The sequence below is a fragment of the Drosophila yakuba genome, chromosome 2L, assembly GCF_016746365.2.
Source record: "Drosophila yakuba strain Tai18E2 chromosome 2L, Prin_Dyak_Tai18E2_2.1, whole genome shotgun sequence".
NCBI lineage: Eukaryota > Metazoa > Arthropoda > Insecta > Diptera > Drosophilidae > Drosophila > Drosophila yakuba.
In genome coordinates, this window is record NC_052527.2 from 13,172,251 (window position 1) to 13,196,085 (window position 23,835).

The 23,835-nt window shown below is 41.9% G+C and overlaps 9 protein-coding genes across 12 annotated transcripts; 6 read left to right on the plus strand and 3 right to left on the minus strand.

Annotated features, from left to right (window-relative positions):
• Positions 1 to 178: 178 nt before the first annotated feature.
• On the plus strand, positions 179 to 2,157 carry LOC6528028 (protein limb expression 1 homolog). 2 transcript variants are annotated; one of them, XM_002089059.4, is made up of 5 exons: positions 179 to 328; positions 763 to 923; positions 992 to 1,155; positions 1,215 to 1,405; positions 1,509 to 2,157. In XM_002089059.4, the coding sequence occupies exons 2-5, from the start codon at positions 851 to 853 to the stop codon at positions 1,885 to 1,887; spliced, it is 807 nt and encodes a 268-aa protein (XP_002089095.1). In that variant the 5' UTR covers positions 179 to 328; positions 763 to 850; the 3' UTR covers positions 1,888 to 2,157. The 2 variants fall into 2 exon arrangements, with proteins under 2 accessions (XP_002089095.1, XP_015053860.1); XM_015198374.3 differs by having other exon boundaries at positions 180 to 343.
• Positions 2,158 to 2,462: 305 nt separating this feature from the next.
• LOC6528029 lies at positions 2,463 to 3,707 on the plus strand. The gene has a single exon (XM_002089060.4). The coding sequence runs from the start codon at positions 2,631 to 2,633 to the stop codon at positions 3,495 to 3,497; it is 867 nt and encodes a 288-aa protein (XP_002089096.1). The 5' UTR covers positions 2,463 to 2,630; the 3' UTR covers positions 3,498 to 3,707.
• A 73-nt stretch (positions 3,708 to 3,780) lies between these two features.
• LOC6528030 (inactive rhomboid protein 1) lies at positions 3,781 to 9,921 on the minus strand. Its single transcript, XM_002089061.4, has 7 exons — positions 9,473 to 9,921; positions 5,857 to 8,749; positions 5,371 to 5,712; positions 5,056 to 5,310; positions 4,704 to 4,961; positions 4,355 to 4,639; positions 3,781 to 4,218 (listed from the first exon to the last, which is right to left on the minus strand). Exons 2-7 carry the CDS (start codon positions 8,722 to 8,724, stop codon positions 3,943 to 3,945), a joined length of 4,284 nt encoding a protein of 1,427 aa, XP_002089097.1. The 5' UTR covers positions 8,725 to 8,749; positions 9,473 to 9,921; the 3' UTR covers positions 3,781 to 3,942.
• A 137-nt stretch (positions 9,922 to 10,058) lies between these two features.
• On the minus strand, positions 10,059 to 11,679 carry LOC6528031 (dolichyl-diphosphooligosaccharide--protein glycosyltransferase subunit 1). Its single transcript, XM_002089062.4, has 2 exons — positions 11,048 to 11,679; positions 10,059 to 10,988 (listed from the first exon to the last, which is right to left on the minus strand). The coding sequence occupies exons 1-2, from the start codon at positions 11,631 to 11,633 to the stop codon at positions 10,198 to 10,200; spliced, it is 1,377 nt and encodes a 458-aa protein (XP_002089098.1). The 5' UTR covers positions 11,634 to 11,679; the 3' UTR covers positions 10,059 to 10,197.
• A 713-nt stretch (positions 11,680 to 12,392) lies between these two features.
• LOC6528032 lies at positions 12,393 to 15,830 on the plus strand. Of its 2 annotated transcripts, XM_002089063.4 has the most exons (7): positions 12,393 to 12,778; positions 13,170 to 13,307; positions 13,730 to 13,875; positions 13,942 to 14,152; positions 14,218 to 14,329; positions 14,423 to 14,793; positions 14,849 to 15,830. In XM_002089063.4, the coding sequence occupies exons 2-7, from the start codon at positions 13,241 to 13,243 to the stop codon at positions 15,094 to 15,096; spliced, it is 1,155 nt and encodes a 384-aa protein (XP_002089099.1). In that variant the 5' UTR covers positions 12,393 to 12,778; positions 13,170 to 13,240; the 3' UTR covers positions 15,097 to 15,830. The 2 variants fall into 2 exon arrangements, with proteins under 2 accessions (XP_002089099.1, XP_039227268.1); XM_039371334.1 differs by lacking the exon at positions 12,393 to 12,778 and having other exon boundaries at positions 13,160 to 13,307.
• A 192-nt stretch (positions 15,831 to 16,022) lies between these two features.
• LOC6528033 (probable dolichyl pyrophosphate Man9GlcNAc2 alpha-1,3-glucosyltransferase) lies at positions 16,023 to 17,778 on the plus strand. The gene is made up of 4 exons (XM_002089064.4): positions 16,023 to 16,741; positions 16,842 to 17,039; positions 17,093 to 17,252; positions 17,307 to 17,778. The coding sequence occupies exons 1-4, from the start codon at positions 16,077 to 16,079 to the stop codon at positions 17,709 to 17,711; spliced, it is 1,428 nt and encodes a 475-aa protein (XP_002089100.1). The 5' UTR covers positions 16,023 to 16,076; the 3' UTR covers positions 17,712 to 17,778.
• A 205-nt stretch (positions 17,779 to 17,983) lies between these two features.
• On the plus strand, positions 17,984 to 20,822 carry LOC6528034 (insulin-like growth factor-binding protein complex acid labile subunit). Its single transcript, XM_002089065.4, has 6 exons — positions 17,984 to 18,398; positions 19,101 to 19,640; positions 19,711 to 19,898; positions 19,952 to 20,046; positions 20,103 to 20,215; positions 20,267 to 20,822. Exons 1-6 carry the CDS (start codon positions 18,285 to 18,287, stop codon positions 20,696 to 20,698), a joined length of 1,482 nt encoding a protein of 493 aa, XP_002089101.1. The 5' UTR covers positions 17,984 to 18,284; the 3' UTR covers positions 20,699 to 20,822.
• Positions 20,739 to 22,335, minus strand: LOC6528035 (cyclin-dependent kinase 1). The gene is made up of 3 exons (XM_002089066.4): positions 22,115 to 22,335; positions 21,218 to 21,721; positions 20,739 to 21,158 (listed from the first exon to the last, which is right to left on the minus strand). Exons 1-3 carry the CDS (start codon positions 22,261 to 22,263, stop codon positions 20,918 to 20,920), a joined length of 894 nt encoding a protein of 297 aa, XP_002089102.1. The 5' UTR covers positions 22,264 to 22,335; the 3' UTR covers positions 20,739 to 20,917.
• A 407-nt stretch (positions 22,336 to 22,742) lies between these two features.
• On the plus strand, positions 22,743 to 23,640 carry LOC6528036 (28S ribosomal protein S7, mitochondrial). 2 transcript variants are annotated; one of them, XM_002089067.4, is made up of 2 exons: positions 22,743 to 22,900; positions 22,975 to 23,640. In XM_002089067.4, the coding sequence occupies exons 1-2, from the start codon at positions 22,857 to 22,859 to the stop codon at positions 23,585 to 23,587; spliced, it is 657 nt and encodes a 218-aa protein (XP_002089103.1). In that variant the 5' UTR covers positions 22,743 to 22,856; the 3' UTR covers positions 23,588 to 23,640. The 2 variants fall into 2 exon arrangements, with proteins under 2 accessions (XP_002089103.1, XP_015053861.1); XM_015198375.3 differs by having other exon boundaries at positions 22,746 to 22,900; positions 22,978 to 23,640.
• Positions 23,641 to 23,835: the final 195 nt, after the last annotated feature.

Genomic DNA, 23,835 nt, shown 5'->3' on the forward strand with positions numbered 1-23,835 from the left:
TTTTTGGGGCTATATTACCTTTATTGCTTTATATTAATTGTGTTATTTAGTGTAAGTATTCTATCAAAGTAATTTCAGTTAAAAGATTCAATACGATAGATGTATCCCGCTGGCTAGCTTTTGTTTCGATCTTTTAGCCTTTTTTCCGCTAAATGAGATCTGGCTTTTTTCTGGTGGCCAATAGTTGGCAACACTGCAGCACAGTAATGTATCCAGTTTTTTTTACATTGCTGCAGAAAGGTTTCTCGTCTCGCTGGTGACCTTAGTGGTCCGTTCTCCTAGATACAATAAAAGTGAAAATTAACAATATGAATGTATAAAACAAAATGTAAATGCAATAGAGGTATACATCTAATGAATGATCATACACTTGTGTAAACGAAAATAAAAAGATTTACTTAATATGTGCAATTGTACACTAATAATTGTGTTTGTGTTAAAACTATGACCTAATACGGCAAAGGGTACAAAATACATATGCACTTAACATACTGTCCGACCACACCAAATCGAAAGACTTAGGCGACAAACTTGTAATTACCGAGGGCTGTTGCGATGTACATATGTTTAAAGACGTGGCAGTGTCACCAGTGCAACAATACATCTCTTGTATGTATGTAAACATATGCTGTTAATGTATAATATTTCCTGTCTGATGAAATCAAGATCGCCTTTAATTACCGACAAGTGAACGAAAAGTGGAATTAAAAACCGTACTAATTATTTCTGGCCAATAAATTAATTAGATGTTCATTTCTGCAGCCACTCTGAATGATATGCGGTTTGATTTGTGCTGAAAACGAAACCCGAAACCATTCTTTGTTCAACATAAAATTGAATAATCTTAAAAATGGTCTACCCCGAAGAACCTTTTTGGGTTTTACCAACCGTAACTGGATTTTACGAAGATAGAGATTATAGAGGTGAGATTGATTTGTTTTTAAATTTATATGTAGGCATAAACCAGTCGTATAAAACGTATTTCTTTCAGTAAATGTCGTTGAAGCCCTTCAAGAGTTTTGGCAAATGAAGCAGTCCCGTGGAGCTGAATTGAAAAATGGAGCTCTTGTGATTTACGAATCGATTCCATCTAATAGCCAGCCATACATTTGTTTCGTAACACTTCCTGGAGGAAGCTGCTTTGGAAGTTTTCAAGTAATTACCCTATTTGCAAATGGTTAACGCAGTTTTGTAACACGTTTTCTACATTTTAGAACTGTCCAACCAAGTCAGAGGCTCGTCGCAGTTCGGCCAAGATTGCCCTGATGAATTCCGTCTTTAATGAGCATCCTTCGCGTCGAATTAGCGACGAGTTCATTCAGAAAGCTGTTCAAGATGCTCGAACTTCCTTCAAGGGCACATCGCAAGTCAACGAAGGCACAGAGTCGGGCATCGGAGCATTCAGGTAAGGCATTACACCATATATACTATGCTACCCTATCCTTCAAACGTGGGCATATATTTTCTTATTAATTATTATGAATTAATAAAAATTGTATTGGGTTTAGATTCATGCTGGAGGCAAACAAGGGAAGAACCATGCTGGAGTTCCAAGAGCTCATGACCGTCTTTCAACTGCTCCACTGGAATGGATCGTTGAAGGCAATGCGCGAACGCCACTGCTCCAGGCAGGAAGTGGTGGCCCACTACTCGAACCGGAGCCTGGACGACGAGATGCGGTCGCAGATGGCATTGGACTGGATTGCCAGGGAGCACGACAATCCCGGCGTTATTCGCAGGGAGTTAGTGCTCGCCGAGAGGGAGCTGGAGACTTTTCGCATGGCTGGGCGTGAATTGCGCTTTCCAAAAGAGAAAAAGGATATACTTATGATAGCCCATAATCAGTTGGGCGGCAGTGCCCTTAACTCGGCTTCCATTGATGATTAATCAAAACAAACAAAAAATTATTAAGCGATCGAAATTAACCCTTTTTTAGACAAATCGTATAATTTCACCTTTTAACGACGATAACTATTTATTTAATTGGCATACCATATGATCTCCATGATGAAAAACAAGCGGAAATTATTACACTTCGCACGAACACTTCCAAATTATGAAAATTAATTTAAAAATCTTTGAAAATGTGATTTTTAAAACAGCTGCTACAAAAATAAGACTAAATCCATTAAAATAAATATAATATTTTAACTTAAATATTTGTATTGCATGAATATTTTTATACTAAAGAAGTATAAATGCAGTGTGTAATCAAGGCAGTGGAATTAGGTGAGCTACAATGTTGATTTTTACATTTTATGAATAATATTTCTGGTGTTCTTTGAGCCTACTTAAGAAAGTTATTTATTAAAATGTATGAACAAAATGAATTATAATTCTCGAGGAATGGTAGGACCATATTACACATTTCCCATTCCATCGTTCCAACGCACTGCATTCTCACACACTTGCACAATTACGGGTGATGTCCATCCCTGGAACTTAGAGTCACTTGCGTCGCTACCTTATCTGTTTTTCTGTGAATGTAACACATACATACAATAGAAATAAGAAAAAACGAAGAAAAAAGTTTCCTCAAGCTGCCCAATTGCCTTCAATAACACTGAGCAAACATCAGACACGTTAGCACAGGGCACACGGAACTAAAAGTACAGGGACCCAGCAGCACAATGGCCTCCGAAGAGCTACCAGCTGATCTGGACAAGTTGAAAATAACACAGACTCATCGTCTCGTCAAATGCGTGAAACGAAATCCATTTTACGATGCAGATAATGGATTCGATCCATCTGAGGCCATTTGCGAAGGCCCCACAACTGATGGCGCCAAACCACGATCACAACATCGTTGGAAATGCAGACCTCGCCGAAAATCCGAGAGTTGTTTGCAGGACTGCAAGCAAGAGGACTCCTTTGTTCCAGAAGAATCCTTCGAGATTGTTAGTCCGTTGAGCTGCACCCACGGCGTCCAGAAGCAATATCAAAAGCGCAATGGCACATCGAAGAAGAACATATTTCGGCCACCCATACTGAAGTCCTTGTACGGCTGCGAGCATGGCAAATGGGTTGTACGAAGCGGTAGGATTGTGCCCTGCAAGCCAAAAGAGGAATCCAGTGATATTGTTGGCCAGATCGCCGACGAACTAAAGTCGAGTTGCACATGCGCATTTCGCGATGTCATTGGCGAATGCAACGCCTTGCTCGACGAATCGAAGAGGAGCACCCTGGGAAACAGCTTGCACTTATCAAGGAACAGCAGTTCGTCCAAGGCGCGTCACTCGGGAAGTGCTTTAGAAGTGCCAGGACCGTCTGGATCCGCACACAGCCATAAGAACGACACCTTGGGAGTTTCTGCCGCCGCAAGATCTCTGTCAGCCGTTTCGCTGGTGGGTGCAACGTGCTCGCAGCAGGCCAGCTACAACACCGCGAGTCCCGGGAACTGCGATGATGTTACCATCGGTGAGCTGGCCAGCTACTTCGACACCATTGTTCATATACCCAAAAAGATGTCGTCTATGGCTGAGATGATGTATATATAATTTTCGAATCGTCAACCATATTAATTCATACAATTTCTCTGAATATATTTTTAAGGTTTAAGTGTACGATATATATGTTATTTGTGAATTTAATTACACAATTTCAGCCCGTTGTAACTTCAGTTAACTAATATAAATATTTATACTGTATAATATGTACATAGTCATTGGTATATCCTGCGAAATACAGCATTTCTAAGCATACCTAAACACGACTTTTATTATAATCTCTGAAATTCTCACCCTTTGCCATTTGAAATATGAAAAATGCACAATGCAAACATTTTAATACTAATTATTCTTTATTCATTTGAAGTTCGGATTATACATACATAAATAGACATTTAATGCGTTATTCATATAATTGTTATCTATTTGTGCACTCAAACTTGTCAAATTGTTGTTTTTCATGAATCATGAATTGAATCGATTAATATGTAAAATATTAAAGGACGTTAAATTCAGTATTATTGATGTAACCTAAATATTTCTGTTTATTCTCGGAGTGCACCGATGTTAATTCAGTCATAAGATTAGAGTGGTTGTTCTTGTTCGAGAATCTAATGGGTGAAGTGAACACTTGCTTAAGCTTTGATATATTTCCAATACTCTTCTTAATTCGATCACTATAGTTCGAAAGGTGATTAAACGAACGACTATACTCTACTTCCTGCCATTGTTGGGCGCTCGTTTTCCACGGCGCAGCGGGATATAAAATGTGCTGAAAGTAACAGATTAAAATACCTTTTAATAAGTAAATACGGGTACATGCGGCCAAAGATTACAGATTTCACTCGTTCTTCAAGTGAAATGCAGTTCTAATGCTTTAATATTTGGCACTACTCTTTGAAACCCACCGAAACAAGAGCTTTCTCAGTGAAGGTTACGCTCTTCCTTATGATGTCGTCCGAGTGATGATGATAGTAGTATTGGGAGTTCTGTGTCTGCGAGTATCGGGTGTTGCTGCTCACAACATCGACGCCATGGTGATCCGCATTGGTGAAATTGTCATATCCGTTGTTGTTGCTGAACATATCTACAAAGCTAATGGAGTGGAATTCGCTGGGATGAATGTAGAAGGTAACAATCATTGCGGTGTACACGACAACGTGGAACAAAACGCAGGTCCAAATGAGGTTTATCTGCAAACGAATCGCATTCATTATTATGCAGTGTGTAAGTAGAATCTTACGCCATAGCTAGTACCTTCTTCTTGCGTCCGTACTTGGAGAACGTGGTAAATGGCACTAGGGACATGGTTAAAAGGCAGCCACAAATCACTCCAGCCAGCAGACCCAGGAAGTTGAGCTGGTAAGGCAGTGTTCCGATTCCGACCAACACGCTGCACAGGAGCAGCAGCTTGAAGAGCGCGATGTGCGGCTTGTGCAGATACTTCCAGTGCATCCAAACCAGCAGGGCAATAAGCGAGGCCACCACGCCACTCAGCGATGCGGAGGGTCCAACCTGTAAGCGAATTTTCAATTCAATTAATCAAATATACAAAATGACTTATTGGGCTGTCCGAAAGAAGGACACCCTTGTCAGAAGATGAAAATACCTCTGGTCGATGGGGCACCAGTATGGCGCTCGTTAGATTCCCAGCAAAGCCCGACATTATATAGACGATGGCCGTACGAACGGTGCCGATCAGTCGCTCCAGATCGGCCAGGAAGAGGTGCTGGAATATAAGGGTGATGGCCAGATGCAAAATGCCCGCGTGCATGCAGAGCGATGTGAGCAATCGGTATAGCTGATCCGGAGTCTCCACGGAGATGAATGGAAACATTCCGCATACATTGTTTAGGCACGATATCTAAGAAGTTCGGGATGAATATAAGCCAATGATATTGATCGCCAATATTGATCGCGTTACCTGAGAGCACAAGGATGCCTCCTCATGGAAATAACCCTTGATGAAGTCGCAGTACTCCCTCGTCGTTATCCGGCACTCTCCATATAAGCCCGTGCAGCACGGATGGCCAATCACCTCGCACACCATGTGCTCCGAGGTGTGATCCTTGTAGCGATATCGCTGGGTAAACGAGTTGGTTTTCCGGCAGATCGGCCACTTGGTAATGTCATCGGGCCACTCGTAGGGAGCTATCGATGCTGGAGCATCGCAAAACTTGGGATCCAGTCCGCAAACGGACCCGGAGATCCTTCCTCCCGGTCCGGACTCGCTGGGCGACCATTTCTTCCACGTAGATATGGATTTCTGCTTATGATCAATAATAAATCGTACTCTTTATTAAATTATTAACCATAAAAGGTTATCCTAAAGTAGAATAGTATCTAATTGACAACTATATGCATATCTACTACTACTACTTGGCCTCTTATAAATTCAATGAACACTCACCGTTGGGTAGAGCCCTCGGATGGAGCACTCCGCCTGGGAGCTCTGGACGCAGCCGGAGTCATCGTTGCGAATGCAGCAGGCCGTTTCCCTTTCGTGTCGCCGCGTCTTGGTAACCACCTCGGTGATCTTGATGTCTCTTCTCATGCAGGCAGCGAATTTGGCACCCATGTGAACCAGGTCAATGTTCCGCGGTCCAATCCAGAGGTTCCTCTGCTCCACATGCTGCACCGTCTGCAGGCTGAGGCTGGTCACCAGCACCTGGCCCGTCTTCTGCTCCGATCCGATGCCAATGGGTGCGATGCCGTAGCAGATGATTGACAGGATCAGCACCACCACCTGCACCGTGTTGATCCAGTAGGTGAAGAAGGGCCGATGATCGGTGCGGTCGTCCAGGTCGTTCACCGAGAAGTACTTAATGCACCGCAGAGGCGGACGACGGGAGTTCTCCAGGACTCCGTCGAGCAGCTGGGCAGTTATACGATTGCCCCGATTGCAGGTGGAAGTGGTCGAGTGGGAGCTCCGCATGGCGGGCTGCATTTGGCTGGAAACGGAGCTGCAGAGTGGTATATGGGCAGCACCAGCCTGATGCGCGGACTGATCCCCGGTTAGATTAATATCACTGGTGGCATTGCCGCCACTATTCAGGGCGGAGGTTCTCCAGCCGTTCTGTTGCCTCTCCGCCATGTAGACACTAACGCCGACGCCCGATGGATCCGCACACGGTCGTGGCTTGGCCGCCTGTCTGCCAATCTCGGAGCCCTCGTCGTTCACCGCAGAGGTGGTGATCTCGCAGGGACTGTCGAAGAACACCTCATCATCAATGATGGCCTCCAGGCCATCCGTCAAGCAGCCGTCCGCATCCGTCTGCTGATTGCTGTGCGATTGCACGTGGATGGGTGCAAAGCTGCGGGACCACTGCCACGGACAGCGCACCCTGTGCATCTGGATGGGCCGCCGCTTATTGAACATGTGCACCAGGTAACTGACCATGGCCACAAACATATAGCCGACCGATGCCTTGCGCTCCACGAACTCGCCGGCCAGGAAATCCCGATTGGTGTAGCACTTCTGTCGCCTATTGTCTCCCGACATTGTCATGTCCATGCCAAGGGCATCCTGAACGGGGAGGATGTCCGGGCGATCGGGGGCATAGTTGCTATTGGCGCCGTTGCTCTGACCCGCATCCTCGTTGGCCCCGCCAATGGCCTGCTGCATGTGATACTCCAGTTCCGTATCAAACATGCCAAAGCAGCGAATCGCCAGGCGCCGATGACGTCCCTGCCACAGGGCACAGTCCGCCGCCTCCGTGCTGGGCTCCACGCCGAAGAACTGCGAGGTGGTGCGCCTCATGTACATGCCGATGCGCTTCTTGCAGGACAAGTGGTGGTTCTGCGCTTGGGGCAGCACCTGAAGCGACTGGTGCTGCTGCGTCTGGTGGTGGATGTGCTGCAGCCGCGGATTGCTGGCCATCTGGCTGCGGTACAGCTGGTGCTGATTGGATCCGGGAGGCACTGCCATGTTGCCACCGCCATCGAGACGCTTCGCCTGCACGGATACCATGCTGGACTCCAGGCTCTGACTGGGCATCTGCTCATTCAGACCGGTCATCACTGGCATGGCCATCGGCACCGGCAGGGATATGGGTACTGGGCTGATGGGTCCCGTCGTCTGTGTGGTCTGATGAACTCCTGTGGTGCGGCGCACCGTATTGCAGTGCAGGCAAGTACCCGACGGATTCTCGGCCTCGATCTGGGCCATGGCACCGCCGCCGGGTGGCACCACAATTACTGAATCACTGTCATCGCCCCTGTGGTTACCTGATCTCGTCGAGCTCGTGGCCGTCATGATGGGCGAGCAGGAGCTGGTCGCCGAAAACACCATCGACATGCTGGTGGAGGGAGCCGGCGATGGCGAAGTGCAAGCCGGCGAGCAGCTGGCGTACGTCTGCGATGTGCGACTGAGGCTTCCGTGCGAGGCTTCACTGTGGCAGCACTTGGAGCGATAGTTGTACGGCATGTTGGCGTACTGCGATGGCAGCGCGGATGCGGATGTGGTTGCAGAGGCGGCACCGACGGCTGGAGTGGGCAGATTGCCCGCCGGCGAGGAGGAGATGCTCAGGTCCGAGTAGAGCTCCATGGCTGGGGGCGGGGTGGGAACGTACCTCTTCACCGGCGTGTGCACCGTGGATCCCAGGTAGGCATTGTAATTCTCGCACTGCGAGAGTGGCAAGGGTACGTTGGAAGGCAGTAGGAGGCGCGTGGAGGAGACCGAGGGCACTGCCGAGGGTATACCGCCCATGTTATCCATCAGTTTTGTCTGTGGAGTTGACTGCGAGTCGCGGTACCGCTCCAAACGATACCTTGAATTCGGCGAAACGCCACGCTGATGGTAATTTGCACCGTTAGCCGCCATTCCGTTTCCACTCATTCCGCTCGCCACCATTCCGTTTCCAACCATTCCGTGCTTCTGCATCACGGAAGTATCCGGCTTGATGGACCCCACGCTGCACGACTGAGACGGCAGCTGATTGGCCACACAGGTGGCAAAGCAATCGCTATTCGGAGCCGGAGAGGGCGGTGGCACGCCCCTATTGGCATCGTCGTACTTCTCCAGCGGCGATAACTTCAGCTTGCCGCCATGTGGCGGGAAGTTCTCGCCGTTAGGAGCGCGAAAGCGACCCGACGACAGGCTGCAGTACATCACATCGCACTCGTTGGACTCCAACGCCAGTTGCAGCTGGTTCTGAAAGTTGATGGACTTCCGGCGGGTGGAACCCATGCTGGCACGCATCGAGGCGTGGACATTATCGGGATTGCCTTTTTCAGTCCGTCTGTTATTGTGCCCCAGGTCACTTCCATTCGAACTCATAATCGCAGCAGTGATGTATTCCGAACTGTAAAAGATGTTAATAATAAACTTTATATGGTTAGGTTACTTCTACAACTGATTATATTTTGCTTCTTGGCATATCTAACCATTACTAACGACTAAGAAGTTCCTATTAAAAGCATTTTTAAGAACTTCAACTGCGTGCGTATAATTAAGTTTACATGACCCAATTGCATCCTAAAGCTCATATACTTAATCGTCTAGATGGGAACTAAGCAAGATTTTAGATAGATAAAAGGATTCTTTAATATTTGTAAGGTAATTTCATTATTTTTTAAGTAAAAAATTTAGGGCATTTCTTTCCCTATTTTCGTAGGTACAATTCTAATGTTAATTCTAAAATATTTCAAATATTAATCTTTGATGGTTTTTTTTTACATATTTTTTTAAACTTTTCTCCAAATAATATTATTGTTAAGTGTTTAAAATATCCGTTTATCCGCCAAATTTCTATTTGGGATACAAACATTAAAAAAAAAAGGGCCAAGGGCGCACATGAGTAATCTGAAATACATATTCTTCTGCCTTTAAAAATGGGAGTTCTATTTCTCACACAAAAGATGCCTACTATTCAGATTTTCATATATGTGTATTATTAAACATTATTTCCGGTACAAGCAGAAAAAATATGTACTGAGATTAGTATACATAATAACATAGAGATTGCTTAAAGGTGTTTTAAAACTTGAATTATCATCATTTATGGAAACAAACACATTGAACTCACTTTGGCAGGTTCGATGGAATTAAATGTATAAATGCATTTCACTGATTTTTCACTTCATCTTTATTTTTGTTAAGCCTGTTTACAGAGCGAAAATTGCTTTATCGATTTTCCACACACGCCTTCATAATAAAAAGTACAAAAGCACATTGTCTAAAGGTTTTCGATTTCAGCTTTTATCCTTTTCGATTCGTATTGTATTGCTTATTACTTAAATTAATAAATTTTCACATCGATAATTCATTTTTTCTAACAATTTTATAACCACTAATGCATATGTACACAGCACACTCGTCGAAAAAGTTCCAGCCACTCGGAAACATTTTTCGCCTGTTCGTGCGCATGTGCGAAATTCTTCGTTTGAGATGACATAAAATATCCTGCCGCCGAATTCGGGCATATATGCACTTCAATGTTTCAAAAATGTAATGCTCTAGTTTTTATTAATTCCATTTGTAGCTAAAATAAAAGTTGTCAAAATAAAGTACAGCTTAAGTTTATGGAAAAGGCAATGGAACGAACATTTCTTAGGTTTTTTTATAGTTATACATAACATAAAATAATACAAGTTTTACAATAAACATGCCCGTTTTAGAAGAATTTTCACGCCATCAAGTGCAAGCTTTTATTTATTTTCGTTTGTTATTGCAAAATAGTAGTTGTTTCAATTTTGATCCTTTACAAAATGATGTGAGTGACTATATTTAATGGAAATCTACACGGTTGACTTATTCCTTATGCGCATGGGATGTAATCGAAAAGTCCAAACGTAAGAAGATGATGGTGAACAAGAAGATGATATAAATAAAGCCGCTGACCAGCAGAGGTTCCTGCAGCATTGAAGTCTTCGAGAAGCTGTAGTAGAGCGTGAAGTCCGAAATGTGGCTTTCGACCAAGTTGGATTTGGAGAACGAGACCACCGGGCGACCAATGGTGTCCAGATACGTGTGCACCAGCTCGTTGGGCAATCTGCTGATGGAGTAGGGCGTGGATAGCTTAATGTCGCTGGATCCCTCGGGCAGAATAATCTTGATCGTGGCATCATCGATGGCCATATTGTCGTAGATGTGATCGATGAGGTGCATCTTCAGCTGGTACTTGTTGCCGTCGTTGAACATGTACTCGTACGAGGGTACATTGTAGCCCAGAGTGTACTGCGTTTTCCAGCCGCCAAAGAGCGGGAAGCGCGGACGCAACTCGAGCTCGATGAAGTCGCGCACAGCGTTCATGTTGGAGGTGGAAATGTTGCCATTGGTGTCGCGGTAATAGACCCCAGATGCGGATGCCGGCAAGTAGGTCTTGTACGACTTAAGGGCCGCCAGTCCGGAGCGTCCTTCCTTCTGGAAATCGTAGCGCGAGAAGGAACCCTTCAGCTTGGCCCCGGTGTGCGTCATCTGAATGGACTCCTGGACGGCAATGTTGCCCCAATGAGATATCTCCAGAGTGCGCTCCAGCGTATTGACGGTGACGAAGGGCGCGGAGTTCTCATAGTGGATGACCAGTGGCTCCTGGCTGAAGGCTGCACAAATTGAAAGCGTTATAACAGGTAATTTCAGTCAGGCATCCAAAATTACTTACCCTCAGCGTTTTCGTAGGGTCCCAGGGTGATCTTGTTTGAGGACACCGAGAAGGGCTTGACCTGGGTGTGCGACAAAATGTTCGAGGAGCTGAGCTTGACATTGGTCTTCTGGCTGGTGGTCTTGTACTTGGAGTAGAGATGCAGGTTGCCCGCATACCTAACGAACTGCTTGTCGTTCTGCCGAATCTCCTCCGGATGTGGGCGGATGCCCTTAGAGGCCACGGTCTCGACGACGAAAGTCTGCTTGGCGGCCGCCTTGGGGAAGGTGAACGTGAAGCTCTGCTCTCCCTTTACGGGTTCATTTCGCTTGAACGGCACACTCTTGTCGCCACTATCCTTCACGGCAATGTACGCCAAGCTGGGCTCCGAAGTGAAAAACACGTACTCGACAATCGGCTTGCCGGCTGAGTCTTCCGCCGATATCTTTGTGGTGGTCTTCACCAGCTGCGATGTTAGGTCCAGCGTTCGCTCCACATTTGTGTTCACTATTTCCCCGCTCGCTGTGGCTAGGCAGAGGAGTGCGCCAAGGCCCAGATAAATAACAAAATTCGTAGCCATGCTCGCCTCGAATTTGGACACGTACATTGGAAAATCTCGAAGCGTTAGGGCATACTTAGCACCATTTAACCGGCAAAGCGGCTGAGTGTGACCGTAGCACGCGTTCGTACTTATGCCAGCTACTGAGCAGAATTATCAGGGGTATTCCATATATTCTTAACAATTATTTCATTAATTAATTCTTTTATTATATTTATTTATTATATATAACTTGGTTAAAAGAGCAGTGATCGAATTAATAGCACTTAATAACTCATTTTAAACGACTATCCATAATAATATATAAAATATTTAAACATTTTTAATTAAAAAATGCAATAATTTCACAGAGTAAAGCGAATGTTTTTAGTTTTTTGTTGCTCATTGTTTTAATATTATTTTGCTGGCATATCATTCGAAAAGTAGCAATCCACTGACCTAACCTAACTTTTGGCTGACAGCAGTCAGCTGACTGGGCGGCATTGCAATCGATTGTCAGCAGAATAAAATGAATTTTTGAAAGCACCCCTCCCAAGTTCGAAAACTATTACCCAAAGAATAGAATAATACGCTCCGTTGTCACGCCACTTTCATTTTTGTGCGACTCATTCGATTGCGCCATGCCATTCGTTATGCCGCCCCGCTGTAAATATGAATAATATTAAATAATTCCTGTCATCATCCCTTCTTCGATTGGCGAGTCGAGTTGCCTTAAACACGCATATGCAATGCATTCCAGAGAGAGAGGATTGCGATTGCCACATAATGCGATTGCGTGAGTTATACGGATGGGGCTTTTTGCCGACTTCAATTTAGTCTACGATTGGCACTTCGAAAACGAAGTTGTATTCGCCGGGGTGTGAACTGCGGATTCTTGGCCCCAACCAAGTAAATTCGAATCAGAATTGTGCCATTTTCTCTAAACACACACACACACACTACTCTCGCACACACACACAGAGGCCGCGTGTGTGGAAATATATTGAAAATGCAGTGAGAAATCTGCACTTCTGACGGGCAATACATACAATTTATACATCTTTCACCTGTGTATCTGTATCCTCAAAATTATGTAGCTACAAAAATACGCATACGTATGCTTTATGATTGCATAAACAATTAGATGCGAAATGTGTATGTACGCGTAAGGATTTGCCGAGTACTCAGTGCAAAAAGAGAAGAACGTGAAAAAAGTGAGTTTTCCTACATCAATTTCTGTGTATGCATTTCCTCCAGAAACTCACACACATAAATACTTATATATATATACATATATAATTTGTATCCGTGACATGTGTTTTTTTTTAAGCCCGATTTGTGAACATAACACATTAGTGAATGTGAATACATAAGGTGGAAATGAATTTTCACGATTCAATTAAAGATTTTTTCCAAAAAAAAACATGACACAAGATTTAAGTTGTTTGCGTGACCCTTGCATATAAATATCTTGTATCTGTGAGATACAAAACATACATACACCACGGATATACAAGGTGCATCGTTATTGCCACAAATATTTTTAGAAATACACATAAGTCATTCATACATACAAATGTACTCATAAACTGAAGTTCGTTGCAGGAGGAAAATGTTGCGGGTATAAAGTTTAATTGGAAAAGTATACGATCCGCGGAGCCTCGATTTTGGGAATAATGGAACCGAAAAGATGGCACTTGCATTTATCATGTTTTTTGCTACTCCTTAGTTCAACTTTTTCTGGTAAGTAACTTTTTTTTTCTGGTAACTTTATGAAGTGAATCGTAAAACGATTTTTATCACTTTTGCGCTCTGCTGTATGCTATAAATTGGAAGCGAAAAGCTTTGATTGCGATTTTATTTTATTTTGATGGCTTTTCAAAGCAGATAAATAATAATAATAAATACATAGAGAATTTATTGAACGAATAAATTCAATAACTACTTTTTCATACTAAAGCAATTAAAAATGGAACGAAAGCTGTCTTATTCGTGTGGAAGATACTTATAGAAAAAGTCTTGAAAATATTTATTTAAAGATTTATTCGGTGCAACAATAATATACGAAATTATTATGTTTTTATTAATTTAATTTAATTTCGACATAGAGATATCTAGAAATAACTTCCTAAGTAGGTTAAATATACATCCAAACATCATTTTAGATGTCGGGAAGATCACGTCGTCTCAAAATCACTTTGGAAACACCATACAAAGTCAATTTAATACGAAGAACAACACTCGAGTTATTGCACAAAAAGGGGGACTTGCGATTCTGCCCTGTGTGGTCAAAGTGAACTCCCCAGCTACGGTAGGATATAGTTTCTATATAAATTACTCATTGGAATCCACACTAAGACCAATTGGCGCATTTCAGGTTTCCTGGATACGCAGAAAGGACTTCCAACTCCTGACAGTGGGCCTATCCACCCACAGTAGTGACAAGCGATTCTTGGTGGAGCATACACGGCACATGGGCCACTGGTCCCTTAGAATAAAGGCAGTTCGGGAGGAAGATCGTGGGTTTTACGAGTGTCAATTGTCAATTTATCCAACTCAGTCAATAGTTATAGAATTAAAGATTGTCGGTAAGTGGTAACCACTGTTTACAGAAGTTCATAAAATAACGTGATTTACTCTTTTCTTTTTATAGAAGCGGTAGCTGAAATTTCGAGTGCACCGGAACTGCATATTGATGAGACTTCTACCCTGCGACTTGAATGCAAACTGAAGCGAGCTACCGAGAATCCTGCATTTGTTTTTTGGTATGAAAAACGAAGAAAACTTAATTTTAAAAAAGTTATATTTTTACTGCCTGACATCAGCCAACTAAACCGAATGCAATTTTTTTAACCCAGGTACCATGATAGTAAAATGATCAACTACGACTCACAAGGCGGCTTCGTTGTGACATCCATTGGGTCGAGCAATCCGCAGAGTGGACTGATTTTCAGGAGTTCACCGGCGAACAAATCGCGCCCCACTATGCCAATGGAGTCCAGCAATGGTGGCGGCCTCAATAGCCTACTGGGCAGCTCGGACGCCTTCAAGACACCGGCCAATGTGCCCTCCTCCACGCCCTATATGCAACAGCATCAGTCCGCCTATCTCCTAAATCCCTCGGTCAGTGTGCTCACTGTAAAGCAAGTCAATTTCCGTCACGCCGGCAACTACACATGTGCTCCATCAAATGCCCGTCCTGCCAGCATTACAGTGCACGTTTTAAGGGGTAAGATCACCTGTCTATACTTGAATATTTGCCATACTCACAGTATATGTAATAGGTGAGAAAACGGCGGCCATGCAGCACGCCAATCGGAGTATTTTGGATACGGAGACCAACGGCAACGGCACCTTCGGATTGATCACTTTGGGTGGACTGAATGGAGCCAGCAGCGCATCTCTGACCGGTGGAATCATGTACTTCTCCGCTATGTTCCTGCTGATGAATGCGGCGGTATTAGATCGATTCTTGTTGGCGGCAACTCACAAGGTATTCGTAGCATTTATATTAGTCACTATGCATAGCTGAAACTTACAACTGATGGCATTTGCAATAGAGCAACTTCAATCATTCAAGGATATTGTATTTGAGGATATTTGTTTTAAAATAGAAGATTGTAAATAGATCATTGACATACCATATTTAAAATGCATGGGCATTGTAAGACATTTAAAGTACTCTACTGTTAAGAATAAATTGTAAATAGACTTCCATTACATGCAATGTATTGAATTGAGAAATAAGATGAGAATTCACGAACTTGTTACCACATACTTATAAAACCCATACCTATGTCATACAATAAGTCATAGGGGATTGAAAACCGCATATTTTGATGGTTCAAAGTGGTACGTAAGATAAAATGTATGCTTAGATGTTCATATTTATTGACTGGTACTGACATTTTAATGTTACAAACAATGGAATTAGCGTAAAATAATGATAAAGCCATACAGATTTGTTACCTAATAACTCGGAAAATTTGATCGTCACCTTTAAACTGTTATTCTGCTCAGTGTTCGATATTTAGTATATAGATTGATTTATGTAAGCACCTTTAGAAGTACGCTAATTCATATACTGTATGTACAACTGTAAATAAATATTACTTCCGTGAGCGTTTTCAAAAGCGCTGTCTTCAATCCAAATGGGCAGAAGTGCCAGTTTCGTTTTGTTTACCCTCAAATACGGATTGCAAAACGACTTTTAAATTTTGTTGCCGACATAAGAACGTTTTAAATAAACAGATCAATTTTAAGAAACTGTTTCCACTCAAGTTATTTGGTATTCAGTTGGGCTTTATGAATTTAAATAAGCTATACAAGAATGGTATCAATATTTTTTTCAACTGTTTTAAATGTAAGTCCCCTGTGATTTCTGTTCCACATACCGCAATTCCGAGAGATGCCATCTTAACTTGTCGATGTTTTCGATATAAGTTATCGATAAGCCGAATTATTCTACATAGCCGAGGTACCATCGCTGGAAAATGTTGGCAAAACAAAAAGATGAGATCCGAAATTTTGGCAACCGCCTTTTTGGGCTTTGCGGTTAGGTCGATAATCTCGCTATACTCCTACTCCGGTTTCGATACTCCGCCGATGCATGGCGACTACGAAGCCCAGCGTCACTGGCAGGAGGTCACGGTGAATCTGGAAGTAGGCGAATGGTACACAAACAGCTCCAACAACGATCTTCAGTACTGGGGCCTGGATTATCCGCCTCTGACGGCCTACCACAGCTATTTGCTGGGTCGGATAGGTCGATCCATTGACCCGCGGTTCGTCGAGCTCCACAAAAGCAGAGGATTCCAGTCGAAGGAGCACAAACGCTTCATGCGCGCAACAGTTATGTCTGCTGACGTCCTCATATATTTGCCGGCAATATTGTTCCTGGCCTATTCCATAGATAAAACGTTTCGAAGCGATGATAAATTGCTTCTATTCACGTTGGTGGTGGCGTATCCAGGCCAAACACTTATCGACAATGGACACTTTCAGTATAATAACATATCACTGGGCTTTGCCGCCGTGGCAATTGCGGCAATCTTGCAAAGAAGATTCTACACGGCTGCGTTTTTCTTCACCTTAGCCCTTAACTATAAGCAGATGGAGTTGTATCATAGCCTGCCGTTCTTTGCATTCCTTCTGGGTGAATGTGTTAGCCAAAAGAGGTGCGTATTCGCCATTCGAAACCATTTTTCTTATATAAATATAATACATCCAAAGAATTTATGATATTCAGGCTTAACATCTTATGTTCTTTAACTTCAGCTTTGCTTCTTTTGTCGCTCAAATTTCACGGATAGCTGCCGTCGTCTTAACAACATTTGCTATTTTATGGCTCCCCTGGTTGGGATCCGTTCAGGCAGCACTTCAAGTACTCCATCGACTGTTTCCTGTCGCTCGAGGAGTTTTTGAGGACAAGGTGGCAAATGTTTGGTGTGCCGTAAACGTAGTTTGGAAACTAAAGTGAGCTCATTATATAATAAACTGGATACAATTGTTAATGCAAGAAATTACAGGAAACACATAAGCAATGATCAAATGGCCCTTGTGTGCATTGCATGCACATTAGTTGCATCTTTGCCAACAAATGTACTACTCTTTCGAAGACGAACTAATGTCGGATTTCTACTAGCTCTTTTTAACACGAGCCTCGCTTTCTTCTTGTTTTCGTTTCAAGTAAGAACATTAAATATTGAAGCGATTTCGGTACATAAACTTATACATTTTCAGGTGCACGAGAAAACAATTTTGCTGGCTGCCTTACCAGCCCTTTTCCTACTTAAATGGTGGCCCAACGAAATGATTATATTTCTGGAAGTTACCGTCTTCAGCATGTTACCCCTTCTCGCAAGAGATGAATTACTGGTGCCAGCAGTAGTGGCCACTGTGGCTTTTCATTTGATATTAAAATGTTTTTATTCAACATCAAAGCTTAGCAACGTATTTCCATTGAAGTTCATGGCAAATATGTCGCACATTCTGATGATCAGTATTTTGGTTGCTTCTTTGACAGTCCCTGCACCTTTACAGTATCCAGATCTGTGGCCCCTTATTAATTCTGTTACAAGCTGTGGACACTTTTTGTTATTCTTCTTGTGGGGAAATGTTCAACAATTTACCAGCGAGTTAAGTTAGTCTCTAAGGAAACCGTTCTATAACAATACATACAACATAAGCCAAAGAAATGTTGATAAACCCTTTATCGAGTGTTGTTTTATTTTGTCCCATTTATTTTTTCTTTTAAGCAGTTAATTCAAGGTGAAATTTGCTTTATAGGCATTAGTAACTTAGTCACTTGCAATACTCTCATACTGCTTTATCGTATCTTATAATGGATTTAATCAGCAAGTGCCTACACTAAGCAAAAAATATACCAGTGTCGATAAAAGTCAAAAGAATTTGGAATTTCTATTGTAAAAATTTGTACTTGTTTAGAAAAAGCGAGTTTATGGTTTAGAGTTTTATATGCTATGTTTTAACGCATTGCCAAAGTCGAACGCACCTCAACAAATGACCCATAAAAGATACTCTTTTGTTGGATAGTGTTATCAATGCTTTGAGAGAGATAAGATAAGAGATAAAAAATCGTGAAATATTAGGTGAATAATATGTGGGGTTTTGTGCACTTGTTAGTCATGTACAATTAATCGATCGGTGAACACGCCTAAAGTACAAATTTAGTTGGCTAACAAGGGAATTTTAAGAACCATGAATTTAACAAAATCAGCTACGTTAGCTGCAGCGATTTGTTGTATCGTTTTGATCCAAGTTTCTGGCCAATCGCAAGATGACGCCACAACAACGAAACCAGAAACGCCAAAGGTATATAAAGTGTCTTTCCCACGAGATTCTGTGAAATAGCTAATAAATAAAATAGATGGTGCAAAAAGCAATTCAAATTTAAATTAAACAATTAAACGGAAATGCTGGAAACGTGTAATTTTCACAAATTATTGTGGGTGTGCGTATCTCGAATGCAATTGTAAAGCTGGCCAATAATAACTCTAAAATAGAGGCGATAAGATTACCGAATGAAATGATATGGTTAGATTTAAGATAGCTTGTGTAACTTAACTGAAAAATATGTGTACGACTACTGTAAATAAGTGGAAATTATTATTTAATTCTCTGTTCAATTTCTGATAAACCTTGATACAATAAAATTAATATTTGGGATCGACAGACAATAAATGGATGACTAAATGATATGCCTTATCCTAGGGTATAAAATATCACTACCAATTCGTGATAAGAGTAAAGTATTGCAAAGGTGACTAAACGGAAAGCAAAAGAATTCACCACAAAGCTTTGTAATCTAGACAAAATATTAAAATAAAATGAAAAGTCAAAAAACTAAAAAGGAACAAATAATATTTCATTTCTGTTTATCAATATGAAGTACAGTGAAATTTACAGACATTTTAAACTGAATTACGTTGGAAAACGATTAACTACGATTTAACAATATGGTAGTCATTAATTTGATAGTACCGTATATAACATACATTGTACCCCTACTTGCAGGAAATAATCAAAGTGAAGGAAAGCAAACTTTGTAAGAAATGCGATTGCTATCTCGACAGCAACTTACTGGATTGCTCAGAAAAACTGAAGGATTGGCTATCTGCAGAGGACTGGGAAGTGCTGACAAACGGAGATGTTGTGTTTAAAACTATCAATCTGGAGCACAACAACCTGACCAGCGTGCCAATCCTGCCGAAATACGATGTGGAGAACTTGTACTTGGCAAACAACCAAATCGATTCCATTGCGGTGGGAGCTTTTCAAAATTTAACCAAACTAATCACACTCGATTTGTCGCATAACCGATTGACTTCGAAAGTTCTAGTACCGGATGTTTTCAAGGGTCCTTACACTGAACAAGACTTTGAGGCGTTGGTAAACCTGAAGACTCTCAACTTGGGATACAACGATCTGCATAGCTTAGATGCAGATCTGTTTGAACACATTCCCTACATAGAGGAACTCGTTCTCTGCTCAAATAGTTTCCATGTCATTGATAGACTTTCAGAAACAGCCATTTCCGGTTTACAATCATTGAAGGTATGCTAAATTTAAATTCATATATATGTTCATTATCAAGGAACTTAAAAACGCTCGTTTTGTAATTTAGATATTGGATGTCTCTTACATGGAAATTGAAGACTTACCGGATACAATTCTACATGGTCCACGGGATCTTGACATCCTTATAGCAGCTGGAAATCTGTTTACTCAATTACCAAAGGCACTGAAACGTGCGACGAACCTGACCAGCTTGGTTTTGAATGAAAACCCCATCGAAAGTCTGATTGGAGACAAGTAAGAGTTTGAGAAGTATGTACAAAACATTATAATACTTATCAATTTTTCAGTGTATTTCCACCTTTGACCAAACTGACCCACCTGAGTATGACTTTTATGACCAAGATGTACAAAATTGGTCCTGGAGCTTTAAGTGAACTGCAAAGTAAGTAACGTACCTGCAAAACGAATAGCTTTAATCAAACAATAACTTCGCTTCAGGCCTAACCGAACTTATATTGTCCGATAACAAGCTGCTAAACGAAATTGATGAGGAGGCTTTATCCAAGAACGTAACTGGAGGCCAGTACTTGGATTATCCGCCATTGGAAAAGGTAATTAAAATGCAAAAGCATGTAGAGCTTGACTAACATAAAAACACACAGGTTTACTTGAATAATTGCAACGTATCGACTCTGCCAAAACAACTGCTAGTGCGATGGGATAAACTTAAGGCTCTGGATCTTAGATTTAACCCGTGGAATTGCGACGATTCCAATGACTACTTGATCAACGTCTTAATAGACCAAGTCAACAAGACCACGCCCGTTCTAGCCAAGGATGTGCAATGCGGCAGCCCAACTAAGTTGAAGGACGTTACGGTGCTCAGAGTGGCGAATGAACATATGGTAGAAAGTTCCACGGGCAGTCTTATATGGGTTGGACTCCTGGTTGTTCTGCTCATCGCTGTGCCTACTGTCGTTGGCGCCTACGTGATGAAAAGGCGCGGCTGCTTTGGCGTCTTCAGACGCCATGACAGCGGCGCTAGCAGTGCTCTCTATAATAGGACTAGTTTCAATGAGGATTTCCATATTTAACTTTCTTTTTGTATTATAATTAATGCCTTGAAACGAAGTGTTTAAATTGGGTAGTAATTTTTAGTACATCTGGATTAAACGTGTAAATACACTTAAATAAATCAATAAATTAAGCAAACTTTAATTGTTTTACACCCTTATTTTTATTTTACGGCTATTTTGCTTTAGATTAGATACCAAGTTTTCTTGTTTTAAATAAAGTCACGAGGATACCGATCGTTAATTTCGAACTAAGCCCGATTGAAAACCATTGAAATAGGGGTGCTCCAAAATGTCCTTAGCGGAAATGCGATGAACCGGATCGTAAATTAACATCTTTTGAATGAGATCAATACCATTCGCATCGAGATTCTTCAACTGGTTGGTTAATTGGTTCGTAGACCAGCAGGGGAACGTATTCTTATAGTCGGGCAGCGAAGTAACGCCCGGCCAAATGTCTTCGGTAGGTGTTTTAAGAATCCTGCCATTTAAGAGTGTGAGTATCACATATAATAGAAAATATATATCACCTATGGTTACCTGAACATTCTAAATAACTGGTCGATCTCCGAGTCGCCCTGGAACAGCGGTTTTCTCGTTGCCATCTCCGCAAATATGCACCCAATGGACCAGATATCGACGGGACAGGAATACCGGGGTGATCCCAGTAGCACTTCCGGCGCTCTGTACCACAAGGTCACGATCTCATGGGTATAAATACGCACCGGAATGCCAAAGGATCGCCCCAGTCCAAAGTCGGCGACTTTTATAAGGCCACTCTTGTCGATAAGTAAGTTCTGCGGCTTAAGATCGCGGTGAAGAACTCGCCGACGATGGCAGAACAGAATGGCGCTGGTTATTTGGTACAAATAGCTTCGAACCAATTCACTCTCCATGTGCTTATCAACTGGCAGAGAATCCATGTATTTCTTAAGGTCCATCGATAAGAATTCAAAGATCAAGTATATGCGGTTCTCCTCCATCAAAACATCCTCCAAACAGACAATGTTTTCATGTTTCAGCTCCTTTAGCAACGAAATTTCTCTGTAATGCGTATTAAATGTTACTACATTATGGACAAATATAGATGATTCGAACTATTTTGGCCTAATCATGGAGATATTGGTGTAAAAGTTGAATTGGAAAGTATTCCAGGATTTTAATTAATGAACATGAATAGAAAGTATGATGATGTACATATGCGTATATGTATGCATGTAAGAACATACATAAATATGTATGATGAACATAAGCCCTAACATAATTATGCTAGATTTAAACAGTATAAATTATTAACACTAAAGCTTAATTTTTACCGCAACACATAAGATGTCAAGGAACTTCCTTTTAATTGCTCATATAAATCATTTTAAACAAAAAGTCGCAAGGGAATATGAAACACTTGAAGGCTTGGGCGACCAAGCCGCGGCATTTTACCTGATCGCGGTTGATGGAACGCCTTCGTCGTCAGACTCCAAGCGGATTTTCTTCATCGCCACAATTTGGCCTGTCAGGCGGTTGCGACCCTTATATACCACTCCATATGTGCCTTCGCCAATCTTCTCAATTTTCTCGAAATCCTCCATAATTTGTTAAACTATTTATTTGCAAGCCACCGACTTTTAAATTAGCGCGTTTTTGACGTATATGCTACAGTATTACCAGACAGTTAAAAGGTTGCTAAGCTAGCCACATTTCTATATTTGGAATGCGAGAAAGAAACCATATATTCAGGCAACTTTATACATATATTGTTCATTAAATTAAAATTAGTTTTAACACTTTTTAAGTGCGGAGTACTTATCCAACTTTATAATTGCTTAATTGTTTGGCTGCTATTAACTCGCGAAGTTTACAATTAGTATGTGACCGAGGCCAGACGTAGTCCTAAGGTTTCTGCTAATACACTATTATTCATCTTATGATGTATTAAAAGTGTTCAATTTGCATTATTCTTTTTTGACGGCAAGTACCGGTAAAAAGTTATTTATAGCTATATATAGTAATTTAAAAATTAGTTTTTAATATGAACACCCCAAATGTTTCGGCTTATCTGGAGTTGTTTCAAAATTAGTTGGCTTTTGTCGATATCTTGACGCACTACATGCATGCCGCAAATGTGCATAACATATATTAAACATAATTATTTATTTGTAGCGACACAGCAGAGGATGTAAACATGTCGTTTTTAAGTAAAATTGCAGAGAAAACTTCAAGGTTCAGGTAAGACCAACCGAACTAAAATGTTACATCTCTGTATAATCAGAAACTACTAATGACCCATTTGTTTATTGTAGCAGCCTTCGATTGATGTCGGTATATCCCACACACTACGTCGAACCAATTGTACAAAAAGAAAAACAACTTGAGCAAAAGAATGATCTATCCCAGCTTTATCATGTGCCAATCAAGGCGGCGGTCAACAAATCGTCTGATACCATCTTCCACGACGATACAAAACATAAAATGATCAATTATATAACGAAAAAGGGGAACAGTGCCTTGGCCAGAACACTTTTGTCAAAGACGCTGGAGTTAATAAAACGCACCCAGACGGAGCATATGAATCTGGCCAAAGGGGAGAAGACAACCATCAACACCAATCCGGAAACGCTCTTGCAACAAGCTGTTGAAAACTGTCGACCGCTCCTCCAAGTCACCGCCATAAAACGTGGTGGAGTCACCTACCAAGTCCCTGTTCCCATTACCACAAAGCGGTCATATTTTCTGGCCATGAAGTGGCTCTTGGAAGCTGCTCGCGAGAAGGAGCGCAAAGTGTCCCTGCCGGAAAAGCTAGCCTGGGAGATTCTCGACGCAGCTCATGGCCAGGGAAGAGTCATAAAGCGAAAGGACGATTTGCACAGGCAGTGCGAGAGCAACCGCGCCTACGCACATTACCGATGGAGCTAAATGTACAACGAACTGTTTTTCCAATGCAATAAACTTTTCATATTTCTGTTAAATATCTATGATCAGGTATTTACGTCTGGGGAACGTCATATCACTACGAAATAATTTCTAGATTATCTGAGGATTAAAAGTGACGACTTTACCTTAACAATTTTGTTACGCAGCTATTAAAAACAGTTTTGATTATATTTCGATGTTTGTTTTTAATTTAAGCATATTAGACTAACATTATGACAACTCTTAAAATT

What these genes read in the sequence shown, in the direction of transcription:
- LOC6528031 (XM_002089062.4), bottom strand. Translation starts at nt 11,633, where the DNA reads ATGTACGTGTCCAAATTCGAGGCGAGCATGGCTACGAATTTTGTTATT. An exon ending in ACCCTACGAAAACGCTGAGG is followed by an intron (nt 10,989 to 11,047) that starts GTAAGTAATTTT and finishes CAATTTGTGCAG; the next exon opens with CCTTCAGCCAGGAGCCACTG.
- LOC6528032 (XM_002089063.4), top strand. Translation starts at nt 13,241, where the DNA reads ATGGAACCGAAAAGATGGCACTTGCATTTATCATGTTTTTTGCTACTC. An exon ending in CCTTAGTTCAACTTTTTCTG is followed by an intron (nt 13,308 to 13,729) that starts GTAAGTAACTTT and finishes ACATCATTTTAG; the next exon opens with ATGTCGGGAAGATCACGTCG. An exon ending in TACAGTGCACGTTTTAAGGG is followed by an intron (nt 14,794 to 14,848) that starts GTAAGATCACCT and finishes TATATGTAATAG; the next exon opens with GTGAGAAAACGGCGGCCATG.
- LOC6528029 (XM_002089060.4), top strand. Translation starts at nt 2,631, where the DNA reads ATGGCCTCCGAAGAGCTACCAGCTGATCTGGACAAGTTGAAAATAACA.
- LOC6528028 (XM_002089059.4), top strand. Translation starts at nt 851, where the DNA reads ATGGTCTACCCCGAAGAACCTTTTTGGGTTTTACCAACCGTAACTGGA. An exon ending in GCTGCTTTGGAAGTTTTCAA is followed by an intron (nt 1,156 to 1,214) that starts GTAATTACCCTA and finishes TCTACATTTTAG; the next exon opens with AACTGTCCAACCAAGTCAGA. An exon ending in TCGGGCATCGGAGCATTCAG is followed by an intron (nt 1,406 to 1,508) that starts GTAAGGCATTAC and finishes TATTGGGTTTAG; the next exon opens with ATTCATGCTGGAGGCAAACA.
- LOC6528033 (XM_002089064.4), top strand. Translation starts at nt 16,077, where the DNA reads ATGAGATCCGAAATTTTGGCAACCGCCTTTTTGGGCTTTGCGGTTAGG. An exon ending in AACGTAGTTTGGAAACTAAA is followed by an intron (nt 17,040 to 17,092) that starts GTGAGCTCATTA and finishes AAGAAATTACAG; the next exon opens with GAAACACATAAGCAATGATC. An exon ending in TCTTCTTGTTTTCGTTTCAA is followed by an intron (nt 17,253 to 17,306) that starts GTAAGAACATTA and finishes ATACATTTTCAG; the next exon opens with GTGCACGAGAAAACAATTTT.
- LOC6528036 (XM_002089067.4), top strand. Translation starts at nt 22,857, where the DNA reads ATGTCGTTTTTAAGTAAAATTGCAGAGAAAACTTCAAGGTTCAG. An exon ending in GAGAAAACTTCAAGGTTCAG is followed by an intron (nt 22,901 to 22,974) that starts GTAAGACCAACC and finishes TGTTTATTGTAG; the next exon opens with CAGCCTTCGATTGATGTCGG.
- LOC6528035 (XM_002089066.4), bottom strand. Translation starts at nt 22,263, where the DNA reads ATGGAGGATTTCGAGAAAATTGAGAAGATTGGCGAAGGCACATATGGA. An exon ending in GTTCCATCAACCGCGATCAG is followed by an intron (nt 21,722 to 22,114) that starts GTAAAATGCCGC and finishes TACGCATTACAG; the next exon opens with AGAAATTTCGTTGCTAAAGG. An exon ending in CAGTTATTTAGAATGTTCAG is followed by an intron (nt 21,159 to 21,217) that starts GTAACCATAGGT and finishes CTTAAATGGCAG; the next exon opens with GATTCTTAAAACACCTACCG.
- LOC6528030 (XM_002089061.4), bottom strand. Translation starts at nt 8,724, where the DNA reads ATGAGTTCGAATGGAAGTGACCTGGGGCACAATAACAGACGGACTGAA. An exon ending in AGTACGGACGCAAGAAGAAG is followed by an intron (nt 4,640 to 4,703) that starts GTACTAGCTATG and finishes ATTCGTTTGCAG; the next exon opens with ATAAACCTCATTTGGACCTG. An exon ending in CTGAGAAAGCTCTTGTTTCG is followed by an intron (nt 4,219 to 4,354) that starts GTGGGTTTCAAA and finishes TGTTACTTTCAG; the next exon opens with CACATTTTATATCCCGCTGC.
- LOC6528034 (XM_002089065.4), top strand. Translation starts at nt 18,285, where the DNA reads ATGAATTTAACAAAATCAGCTACGTTAGCTGCAGCGATTTGTTGTATC. An exon ending in GAAAGTCTGATTGGAGACAA is followed by an intron (nt 19,899 to 19,951) that starts GTAAGAGTTTGA and finishes TCAATTTTTCAG; the next exon opens with TGTATTTCCACCTTTGACCA. An exon ending in AGCTTTAAGTGAACTGCAAA is followed by an intron (nt 20,047 to 20,102) that starts GTAAGTAACGTA and finishes ACTTCGCTTCAG; the next exon opens with GCCTAACCGAACTTATATTG.